This window comes from Homalodisca vitripennis, chromosome 7 (assembly GCF_021130785.1).
Source record: "Homalodisca vitripennis isolate AUS2020 chromosome 7, UT_GWSS_2.1, whole genome shotgun sequence".
NCBI lineage: Eukaryota > Metazoa > Arthropoda > Insecta > Hemiptera > Cicadellidae > Homalodisca > Homalodisca vitripennis.
This window is the reverse complement of record NC_060213.1, coordinates 19,226,059-19,238,521: the sequence shown is the minus strand read 5'-3', so window position 1 is coordinate 19,238,521 and position 12,463 is coordinate 19,226,059. Positions and strand designations below refer to the sequence as shown.

The window sequence follows — 12,463 nt, the reverse complement described above, 5'->3', positions numbered from 1 at the left end:
TAATGTGCTATTGTTATTTTCAGGTTCTATTCTTTATTCTATTCTAAATAAATGTATCCCTGGCTGTTGTAGAATACACTTAAAATAAGTGATTTTTGACTGACTGAAAAATAAGAATATCTGCTATATATTCCCCTGGTCATGTCTTATGTCAACTGTTATACTGATTTACTGCAATAATTCTAATATTATTGTAAAGATTCTGTATTGACTGTATAAATTAGCTAAATCAATGACTTTAATATGATTTTTTTTGTAAAAAGGTTGTATTTATGATCCCTTACAACGGAACAGATTGTGTACCAAACGTCTATCGTTTTTTACACCAATACAAACGAATTTTAAATTTTATCTGAAGAAATCGTCCAGTAAATAAAAAAAAAATATATATATATATATATACAAACAAACGTTATAATCACCATTATTGATATTTCTAAAGCAAAAAATAATGTGTATTATTTTAAACGTTCACTACAAAAACAAAAATATTTCGGAGAATTTTTTTTTTTTACTTTAATTTATTTACAATCTGTTTATATACAACAAACAATAAGTAAATTTGATGATAAATCTTAAGGAACATGGTTAATCAAAGTTCATTAACCTTAATTAAACATAAACATTTAAGAGATTGTTCATCTTTAAAATCGATCAGCTAAGTTTTAAGAAATCATGTCTTTTTAGCCGAAATTGATGGTCACTGTTGTCCAGCAGATTAATAGCCAAGTAGTTAGGATGAGAGTTTAATTTGTTTTGATACTTGATGCAGAACTTTGGAATTTCTTCAGTAACAAAAGGGATATTCGTGTCTCTGTGAATGACTTCATTACGAACATACCATGGGGCCTGTAATATCTTTCGGAGAACTTTAGATTGGAAACGCTGTATAATTTCAATATTTGATGTAGAAGCAACTCCCCACAGTTGAATTCCGTACGTCCAGATGGGCTTTAGAACAGTCTTGTACAACAACAGTTTGCTTTCTATTGATAAATGGGATTTGTTCCCAAAAAGCCAATTTAGTTTTGAAAATTTTGAATTTAATTGAGCCTTTTTGTTCCATATGTGTGGTTTCCAAGTCAGCTTCCTATCGAGATGTACACCCAGATACTTAGCTTCATTTCTTTGAGGAATTTGAATGTTGTTTAAAAACACTGGTGGGACAGGTGTCATGTTTCAACGTAAATGTGACGTGAACAGATTTAGTTTCATTCACTTTAATTCTCCAAGTTTTAAGCCAAACTGGTGATAGAATTTAAGTTAGTTTGTAGAATTTGTGATGCTACAACATGGTTGGAGTGTGATGCCAGTACGGCAGTGTCATCGGCGAATGTTGCTGTCAAAGAATTTTTGATTAGTTGGAATGTCTGCAGTGAAAATTAAGTACAGCACTGGTCCCTAGTACACTTCCCTGAGGTACACCAGAGTTTATTTCATTCAGATCTGAAAGACAATCATCAAAACTTGATTTGAAAATACCTTCGTTCTAAATAAGATTTTATAATGTTGTAAAACAGTGTGAGGTAGATGACTTTTTATTTTAAATAGAAGCCCTTCATGCCACACTTTGTCAAAGGCTTGACTCACATCGAGAAATGCTGCAGAACAAAATTTTTGATTCCAAATCTTGCCTTATTATATTAGCTACTCTATGGACTTGTTCGATAGTGGAGTGGTGCACTCTGAAACCAAACTGATTGATTGGAATTAAATTGCATTCAGTTATAAAAACCTGAAGTCGTTTTAATAATAACTTTTCGAATAATTTTAGAAGGTATAGGTAGTAGACTGATTGGCCTGTAGACATTACTATCGTTTTGAGGTTTTCCTGGCTTAGGAACAACAATAACTTGAGCCACCTTCCATTGTGATGGGAAGTATTCAAGCCTCAAAATAGCATTAAATACGAAGGTAAGAAAGAGTATGGCTTTCCTAGGAAGCTCTTGTAGTATCTTACCTGTATTAACTCATAACCAGGGGCCTTTTTGGGATTAAGATTTTTAATCTCATCATATATTTCAGATGGTTTAAAGGAGCCAATAGGTAGTGAGAGTTGGTTAGGTGAATCAAGAAACTCCTTTACAACATGTCTATTATCAAAGTTGTTATCTACAGGGTATGGTTTTGAAAACATTACTAAAATATGCAGCAAACAAAATCAGTTTTCTCTCTGTTACTTTTTCGCCCAAGAACCATCTGGTTTAGATATTGGAGGAATGGGCACTTGCGGTTTCTTTGTGCTTTTTGTTACTTTCCATAAAGAATAGTCTGTTGCTTCAGTTGGGAGAGAGATTTGAAGTGAATTCTTGAAAACCATATGTTTTTTAAGTTTTTAAGCAAAATCTTTAACTGTCTTGATGCTCTGTTAAACATTGTTTTATCTCTTACATTTCTAGAATTTTGCCATATTCTTCGTAAGCGACGTTTTTGAGCAATGTGCTGCTTAATATATATTGGGTAATTGATATTGCCACACGTTGTATTATTAAGTTCAGGGGCGTTGCACGCCAAGCAGATTTCTGAACAGTATAATTAAAAATTTCCACAGCGTTGTCTATTTCCTCTCTTGTTTTAAAGTGATATATTAAGACTTAAACTGTCATTTAACGTTTTCACGAAACCTTCACCCAGTTTGTGCCTTTATTCGATAAGGACGCTGCCTTTTCTTTCAATACAAATGATGAACTTATTGATAGGATGACCGGAGAGTGATCGGACGACAAAATCAAGAGATGAAACAGCCTCCATATAGTTAGGAGAAATACCTCCCGTAACAAAGAAATCAAGAAGATCTGGAAGTTTGTTGGGATCTGAAGGCCAATAGGTTGGTTCCCCTGTAGATACGTAACTCAAGTGATTGTCATTCATGCAATTTAACAAATTTCTACCTCTAGGGTTAATCAACCTTGAACCCCACATGACATGTTTGGCATTAAAGTCACCACCTGCTACAAAACGAGGCCCTAAAGTTTCGAAAAATTCGTTGAATTGAAGTTTGGTAATATTGTGCCTCGGGGGACAGTAAACACCAGAAAATGTAAGTGGTCCCATCCAGTTCCTCAACCACTATGCTTGTAGCTTGAATATGATCTTCTTGAAATCTAGGTAATTCATAATGTTTTATTTGTTTTCTGATTAGCACAGCGCTACCTCCATGCGCCGTATTGTCAGGGTAGTTTGTAGAATAAAAAAGTAAAATTTGGATTTTTTTTTTTTTTTGAAAAAATTTAAGTTTGTAAAGTGGGTCCTCAGAAATTAACATAATATCTATTTTGTGTATTGAAATAAAAAGTTGAATATCTTGGCCATGTCGGGCCAAGCCATTGGCATTCCAGAGTCCAATCCTATAAAATCTATTCATTTTTAGTTTTGATATGACAGTTGTCAATAGGTTAATCAATGTACCTATTTGCTGGGCTTGTTGAGACATCATCATTTCGAACTTATTTAAAAATCCATCAATTATTTGATTCAGATTGTGATTTGCTTCTACATTTGATTGACCTGATGCCACTCTAGCATAAGATAAGGTTGGTGATACTGGGTTGAGACTGATTACCTGTTGAATTTTGAGTACGAACAGATATAGGTCTATCTACTTCTCGATCTTGCACTGGAGGAGAGTGTCTTTTTTTAACGCTGGTCTTAGAGGTGGAAAAGCCTTTTTCTTAATATCTTTGTAAATAGAGCAACCTATATAGTTGGCTGGGTGCTCACCACCACATAATACACATTTGGGAGGAACATTTACAGATTTATTACAGCTGCTAGTATCATGATCTGAGCCGCATTTTACACAGCGGTTTTTGGTACCAGCAGTAAGCCTTTGTGTGCCCATATCTTTTGACACTTTTTGCACTGCAACCACATCATTACGTTTGTAAGGGGCTCAAGTACAATTTTGGCATTTAGTAGGAATTCAATTTTAAAAAATGTCTTTGTTGTTTGATGCTGGCTCTAAGTCTACAAAAAAAATTGACAGTGGATCTTTAGATTTGCTACTTCTAAGGTTCGACACATTCCTAACTTTTGTGGTTATAAGCTTCTATAGCTGTTTTAATTTCCTGGGTTTCCGTAGAGAAGTGCATATTCTTAAGCACTACTCTATAAGCTCTGTCCACCCTTTATTTGGTATGTATGGAAGTTTACTTTCATGTTAGTTAAATGTTTGACTAATGCGCGTAGGCTTCAATAGTATCAGTGTTAATTTTTACTTTATCTCTAGCTATGCATTTAAATGAATGTGACTCTTTTTTAATTACTTGTTCAATGTTTACCATAATTTTAACTTATGTTGACAATGTTGGGGACAAATATAGGTGGAGGCCTCACCTTCGTCCTACATTTGTCGTCATTCATCGTTTCGGAGAATTTTAACGGATTTCTGTTTAAATGCAGACATATTTAGGCAGAAATGGCTACATACATCAAGTTCACATTTTCACGTGATTTCAGTGTACTAGTAAACCAGAGGCTTATAAAATTTTACTTAAATTATTTCCAAGACCACAAAAGAAATTTTCAGGTTTGATATACTAATATAAGTGCATAGTTATCATTGAAAAAACTACATTTATTAGCTACAATTAGTTAGTGTTATTGTATGCCAAAATCACTAAGTAAACAAAGTTCATACAATTTTAACTTTGTTTCTTACTAAAAAAAAAATATATAGCTGCCAAAATCTCTTTTTCAGAGCGTATTCCCGATTTTCTGAGTGAAATCACGATAGTAATGCAATATTATTTATCCCAAACAATCTTCATCATATATTATTTACTCATATCAGTAGGTGATTTCAAAAATCATTTTCACAGGCTATGTAACTACTGTTTATTCTGTGTTATATAAATACAAACTAACTAATAAGGAAACACAACTTCGTCTCATAACTCATTATTTAAATTGGATAGCAATCGGTAGGAACTTTGACTCAGTTCCTTTGAATCAGTACAACAGTTGTCTGTAGGACAGCCTGGGCCTATACGGGAACATCCAATCCAGAGTCGACCTAACAACGCCAAGGATGCTGGAACTGCTGAAGAGACGGGTGAAACAAGCAAATCCCACTGGAACAATTATGTTTAGAACATGTTTAATACTAAACATAAATTATTAATTCAGTTATAAAAGTAGGTTTTCCACCATTGCAATATTTTATCAACATAGAGTAGCCTTTTCAAGAATTATTATTATAAAACCTGTACTATAATAGTGCATGTAAACTATAGTCATGAAATCTAGAGATGGAATTGATACTGACCAAATTTTGACATTGTTACCTACGTTAATGTTACAGCCTTTTGGATGCCGATAATATATGAAATGGAAGATTTATGATTAGAAAATAACAGATTAAAATATTATAATAGATTTTATATGTTATCAAGAGGATGTTAAATTTTAGATGTTAAATGATACATAACATCCTCTTATCAGCACATATGAGAAATAAAGAAGTAAACATTGCTTAAATATAAAAATAAATTGGCCCCTCTCCACCAAATATTCATGTTTACCGTAGTCTTAGGATAAGGGCGCTGCTCTTTAAGCATGAGTTTGATTCTCGGAGATGTAAGTAAATATTTGCAAATTGTTTGGGCCATTAACGTAAAAAGAAGCCATTCTATGTTTGATTTATACAGGTGGAGACTATTATACTAAAACCAAGATAACACAAAAACCTTCATAATAATCAAACTAGATAATGTATTATACTGTACACTTATGTCAGATTTACCTAAGGAGTCTAGGAAATTGACTTTTGCTTTCAAAATGAGACGTTCCGTTGGTGGAGCAGTTAACTGGAGATGTACTTGTATCGCTGATTTGTTTGAATTCCTGAAAACACATTAGTTTTTCTTTTAAATTTAAAATTTCATTGTTGAAATTTAAATAATTTACACTCGTACTATACCTGTAATATACGCTATTATAATTACATATTTCTGTTAAAGTAAAATATATTAATTTACATTATTTTAATATAAACAAATGTAACAGTATTAATGGAAAGAATTTAATGAGAATCCCTTTCTGAAATATTGTTTTTTATATATATATATATATATATATATATATATATATATATATATATATATATATATAAATATATGGTTTTTTTATTAAATTTCAATTAGGTTTTTATGTTCGATTAGAATAGTTTTAAAACTAACAAATTAGAGGAAATGCAGGTTTAAAAAATATTCATGTTTCTAGATAAACAAAGAAAACACATCTGAACTAAACATTTTACTTAAAACTTGATTAACGTTTTAACGTTAAAAGCAATAGAATTTCTATCTTAAGTAGAATGTATTGGATTTTATAATTAACTAAGAAATGCAGATTCGTCAAATGTAAGTTGGTTAATTAAGTATGATTACCATTTTTTTTAAATTGTCACACAAATAGTTTTTAACAGGGGAAGATACACTAAAATGATAAATCAATTTTGAAAATGGAGTTTCTTATTTCTCCGTCTTTCTCTTTCTTGAATATTTCAGTGCAACTTTCATGAAAATAACTAAATTTGTAATAAAATTGCAAGACTAACAGTGAGCCGATGTTTGGGCATGTTTCACCCCTACGAGCGACTCGGTAGCGGCAGTTGCAAGCATTAGCGAACCTATTCAGCTCAGTCTATACATAAAAAATGAAAAATTTGTATGTTATGTCCTTTATAGTATCGTAAACTATTTGACCGATCATTATGAACATTTTTATGTATAGGCTATGCATTTTTCCACGGAGAAGGTTTATATTCTATGCCCAATGATGTAACTCGCCACCAGGCGGCGCTGCTAAAGATAACAGTTTTTAAAGCGCCTACACATTATAAACTGCAATTACGAGATAGTTACGTGTATTAAATAGCCAAAAACTATTCGAAGGCGCTGAGTTATAATTTATATTTGTCTTTAAAATACATTTCTGGTTGAACTTAAAGCTTGAGTGTTAGACCACTTTATAATAAAATATATGTATGTGTACAATGGCTATAAACATACACTTTTAACAGATTTTCTCGATCGTGGCAAGAAGGTAAACTCTACATTGGCGTTGGAAATATGATTCACTTGAACCAGAAGTGCTCATACGCGGGCAAAGCTTACGAAAAGCGTGCGAAGCCGCGGGAAATAGCTAGTGTGTAATAAAAACATTGTAACAGTTAAACATTTAAATATTCCAGTAACATTAAACTGATACATTAATATGAGCCAGTATAAATATACGGTTACAACTGTTAACAGTACTTATTGATATGAAAACTCGCACATGTATCCACGGTTTCTGAAAGCCATACGACAAAAGTGACTTGCATGCAGATGTTGTATATAGACGTTAAGACAATATAACATTGTTAGTTTGCTAGACATTGTTATAATGATTTATTTGCATCAAAAGTAGTACTATTTACCTTGTCTTCTTCCCCCAGATGATTTTAACTTCGGTTTCATCACACGCAGGAGGACATTTGCACTTTCTAATGGTTTTATACGAGCTCTTTTTATTTACGTTTTTCATACTTGCTGTAAAAGATGGACATTTTGTTAAATGAGAACCACTTTAAATTGTTCTAGTAACAAAAATTGCTGACAGCCAAAGCCACATATGAATGTGACTTCTAAAGTGTAGTTTTAGTGATACAATTTCAATACCAGTTCACTAATTATAGTGATAAACTCTGCAAGGACTGTAAATCCATTACAATACAACATTCGACAAGAATTTTAAAATCAAAACATCTGATAAAGTTAAAATGGAATTTAAACAAGGCTGTCCCAGATTATAACACAAATAACAGCTCATAATTAAACAAACAATAGTATTTTTGATACCTTTATGGATGAACAAATATTACCAAAGATAAGAAAAACAAAGTATTTAATAATTAACGTTTTAATGTTGAAAACCAATACAGCAGCAACGTGCCAATTACAACTCGTAATCCAGTGACGAATCATAAACGAATCAGTCGTTCCCATCATACAGTACCACCATAAACCATTTGTGCCATATGCGAGTAAGCAACCGGATTCACTGAGTGTTGAAAGTGGTACACACCTACATCGGCGTGACGAGCCTTTGGAGGTGTGACTAATTTGAACCGGTTGAAATCCACGTTGACTATGTTAATTCCCAGAAATTTGAGGCGCTCAGTTTACAACAGTCACTTTCGGATTGTTCTTTTCCCTTGAAAAGAGTGAACCCCTGGACATGGTGGAAGAGATTGACGTTTCTTCAGGAGCTTATTACAGACGATCCAAGAACCTTACACACGATGAAAAGTTTACTTAGAATATACAGGCTTAGCATTTGACTTGAAAATGTTGACCACATGTGAACCAGTCTATCACCACGACACGGCAGTCAATCCAAATGGATACCACGTCAGCACTGCCAGTATAATCTCACCTACATGAATCTGTTGTAGCCTACTGCATATCCATTTAACAACAGAAACCTTTATTAACAATAAAAAAGAATACACTTTACAACTACTTAGAGTTATTTCAGAATATATTCGCTTTAATACTGAATGATCTACTGTTTTAATGCAACAGATGACTACATTTTTAAATTATAACAGTATAATCAAACTAGCCAAAGAACTGTTTTCTTTTTACTTAACTGGAAAATAAAAACTTACTAAAATAACATAAAATTACATTGTTCACATTAGTAAAGAGCTGTGGAAATACTTCCAATAAAGTCGGCTCATGCTATTATGATTTAACATCTTTAAATATTAATAAACTACTAATATATGAAAATACTTACAAAAATTACTATCAAGACAGTGAAGGCCTTTCAGGTCACAAGTTTTGGAATTACCTAAAAAACGTATTATAATTTTACATGCATTACACGTTATTATAAATTACTACAGGAACTTAGCATATATAATGCTTCTAAAGATGAAGAATATGATCTATTGAACAATAAATATAGTACAATGGTACATTTAGTTGCAACATCCAATAAAATTCTCCTTGTAAAACTAAATTATAATCCTGTTCATGCTCATTGACTTGTATAACGTATCATATGCGCGTGCACTCAAGGAAACACACAAGAATTCCCAAGGGACATCAGGGCCGATATATTGTTACTTTTGCACTTATTCTTATTAATTATTGTCTGAGTAATTTTCATAAATTTCTCAACCAGTTTGAACGCGTGGCAACCAACGAACAAACAAATAGAGTTTTAATTGAACACAAGGTTGGTTTGTAGTTTGTATTTCTTTTATTTATTAAGGGGGATTATGAATTTCCTCATAATCTTAAGTCGACAGATATGCAAATGATCCAGTCGCATTGACATACTGGAAATTTGACCCCACTTTGGACCTACAACAAAGACGTTTTTGTCACCATATTATCACAACATCCAGAATATATACAGTAAACAACATAATATCAGCAGTTTAAGCTTCCTAAACGCATTCATATTCATATGTTTGTAGATTAATTTGAACATAATTTTAATATCTTACTTTTGTAGTCTAAAATACTCGTAGAACATAGAGTTGGCATATACCATATTGAATATAGTTATATTACATCAAGTATGCAATAGGTTAATATAATTACTGTACTAATTAATAAAATATTATATAGCTTTTTGCTGAGGGGTTTGAGAATATTTCAAAGAAACCTTGTGTTTGCCTGTAACTAAAAACACAGTTAGAGAAAATTGCGAAACATTCTTGCAGTTGTGACCAGAAAAAACAGACGTCATTGTCAAATGTCGAACTAACGTTTCACAGAGATCTACTACTTCACTCACAGATCCTCATCGTTTTACATACACATGAGCATAATTGAATAGTTTATTTCAGAAACCAGTTAAGCGCTGCCAATCGACTAATCGACTTCTTTCTGCACCAAACCAGGATATCTAGGCTATACCTTGCTATGATATGAGGATTGCGATTAACTTGTTTCTGCACTAAACAATGCCTTTACCTATAAAAAGCCAAAATCTTGAATAAAATCGATTTTTAAAATTTTTGTCGCTTAACTGGTTTCTGAAATAAACGATTCAATTTATACATACCAGTTTTAGGTAGCAGATGATGGCAACAGCCACACACCTCAATCTGATTCTTAATTAAACACTCCGCCTTGCAAGCTGATTCACTGTACTTTGGGAAATTCAAGGGCACTCTTTCACCAGGCAATATGCAACCTCTTTGATTGACGCTGAGATCCCAAGCTGATTGGTCCACTAAAATCTCCCTCGTGGAAAATGAAACATTCAAGGAAGATCCAAAGCCAATGATGGGTGCGTTTAGTTTTATGAATGCTACGTCTTTAGGATCATGGATGTAGACCTAAGTCAATGAATCATACAAAGTCAAAGCAATGTCATTTGTTTAAACACAACAGAGTATTTATATTAAACATAATTTAAAAACTGACTTGTTATGCTGCTTAGTGTACTAAGCAAGTGGAGCGCAGTTCCATCTATTTATGAAGTCTCCGACGAACAATATTTCACTACACTAAATGTATTTAAATCCTTACTTTAAACAAAATTAAAATTTTCAGCAATAGTATGTTGGTAACATGGGGACAGGAAAGTGGATGGGGAGAGGCCCGGAACATAATTTTATTACGAATTTAAGTGTATAGTATAGTCAAGGACGTAGTCAGTGATGGGGTCCAAGGGGTCGGGACAACTCCAAGGTTTCAATTACTTTTTTAGTAAACGATTATCATTATTTAATTAATTACGTAGTATTGCCATGTATTGCTGAAAGATCGTTCTCAATAAAGAAACGGGCCAAGAACTTTTAAGGAACAAAATGGGGCCTTACTCCCTGTCCACTACGGGAAAATATCAGTTGTCTGTCTCCCTCCAATCTTTTCCTGGCTACGTTCTTGAGTAGAGTGCTCCTTAGTCCAATTAGTGTCAACGATATAGCAGTGACAGAGGTAGTTTCTCTATACAAATTCAGAAATGATGCATTTTTATACAAAACCATAATATCAAATTTGTCTCAAAATAAATATATGCATTATCATTTTGTTCTAAAAACAAAACAACTTCGCACTTGTATCTCTACACAATGTAAATTGTTTTTCAACCTTCTCAGTTAAAACAATTGTGTAAAAACTTGCTAACGTGGGAATCAAGTACCGTGCTAAATTTAGTGTTCATAGCTCATTTCGTTCTCGAAATATCATGCGAACACTAAAGCTTCGCTGACGCCCAGTTCAATCAAGTGGAGTGACGTTCGCCGTCATCGGATCTCGCCTAGTCCCAAATTTCATGCCCACAGCTCTATTCTTTCTCGAGATATCGTACGGCAAGTGAAGCGTTGCTAACGCTCCGACAAATATCGTGGAGTGACGTGTCGAACTGTATCTTGCCCATGTAGTACTGATGTGTCGTTCAAAATTTTAAGTCCACACTTCATTTCGTTTTCGAGATATCGCACAAACTTTAGTTGTAATACATTATAAACATGTAAAGTTACTAATACGCGAGAAAAGTCTTTTTGTATTTGAGAGCATTCTTCTGGCTTACGGAAGGAGATACAGTAAAAACCACTAACTTATTGTAATTCTAATCCTATTCCTACAACATTTCCTAATTCCAATGAAAAATTATATAGTTTCTTGCGTAAAAGTTACAATGTTTTGCATTTAAGCGGGTTTTGTGGTTTAACCGATTGAGATAGAGCAAAAAGTCAGTAGATCTGTTTTATTATTTACTTCATTCCACACTAACATGTTCAGAATGATTTGAGGATAGAAATAAGAACTGAATAAACATCAATCGTCGATGGTGAACTCCTACTCCCACATTCCACTCTCAAGACTAGTTATTGAATATAAACATGTCATCTGAAAATTATACTTTTCATATTTTCTTATACGGTTAAAAAATAATTAAATTGTGTATAAAAAATAGTTAATAACTATATGTATAATTAATTTACTTTAGTGTAATATACCTGACTCGGATAGTTCAATGACAAGTCCATTATTGCATCTTTGGCAAAATAGCTCACAGAAAATCTGGTATGACTTTCTCTGCAATACAAAATGCGATGTCTTAAATAACAACAAAATAATCTTTTACTCTATACAATACACAACAATGATTTAATGTAACCAACTCTATAAAAATCGTAAATACGAGCAAATCGACTAAAATCTGTTAAAATATAGTAGCCTATTAGTCTTTCACTACTGACTGAGGCTTAACCTGCTCATTAATTGTGTTTTCATCATTCAGTATAGTAATGGGCTATTTTCCAATACAGCTGAGATCTACGAAAGTTATGGCTTTCCTCGTAGCTGTCGCCTGATAATATCTCTCCTAACTATAAATTACTTCTTTTCATATGAAAACATCTCTTTCTCAGTATAAACAATTGGATATCGTCTTTTGTTTTGACTCTCCTATTTTCAAACGGTTGATTTTAACTCAAAAATGAATT

The 12,463-nt window shown here is 32.9% G+C and overlaps 1 protein-coding gene across 1 annotated transcript; it reads right to left on the bottom strand.

Annotated features, from left to right (window-relative positions):
- Positions 1-4,768: 4,768 nt before the first annotated feature.
- LOC124366967 (pickpocket protein 11-like) lies at positions 4,769-12,179 on the bottom strand. Its single transcript, XM_046823602.1, has 6 exons — positions 11,975-12,179; positions 10,069-10,345; positions 8,788-8,841; positions 7,424-7,535; positions 5,744-5,844; positions 4,769-5,072 (listed from the first exon to the last, which is right to left on the bottom strand). The coding sequence occupies exons 1-6, from the start codon at positions 12,002-12,004 to the stop codon at positions 4,951-4,953; spliced, it is 696 nt and encodes a 231-aa protein (XP_046679558.1). The 5' UTR covers positions 12,005-12,179; the 3' UTR covers positions 4,769-4,950.
- Positions 12,180-12,463: the final 284 nt, after the last annotated feature.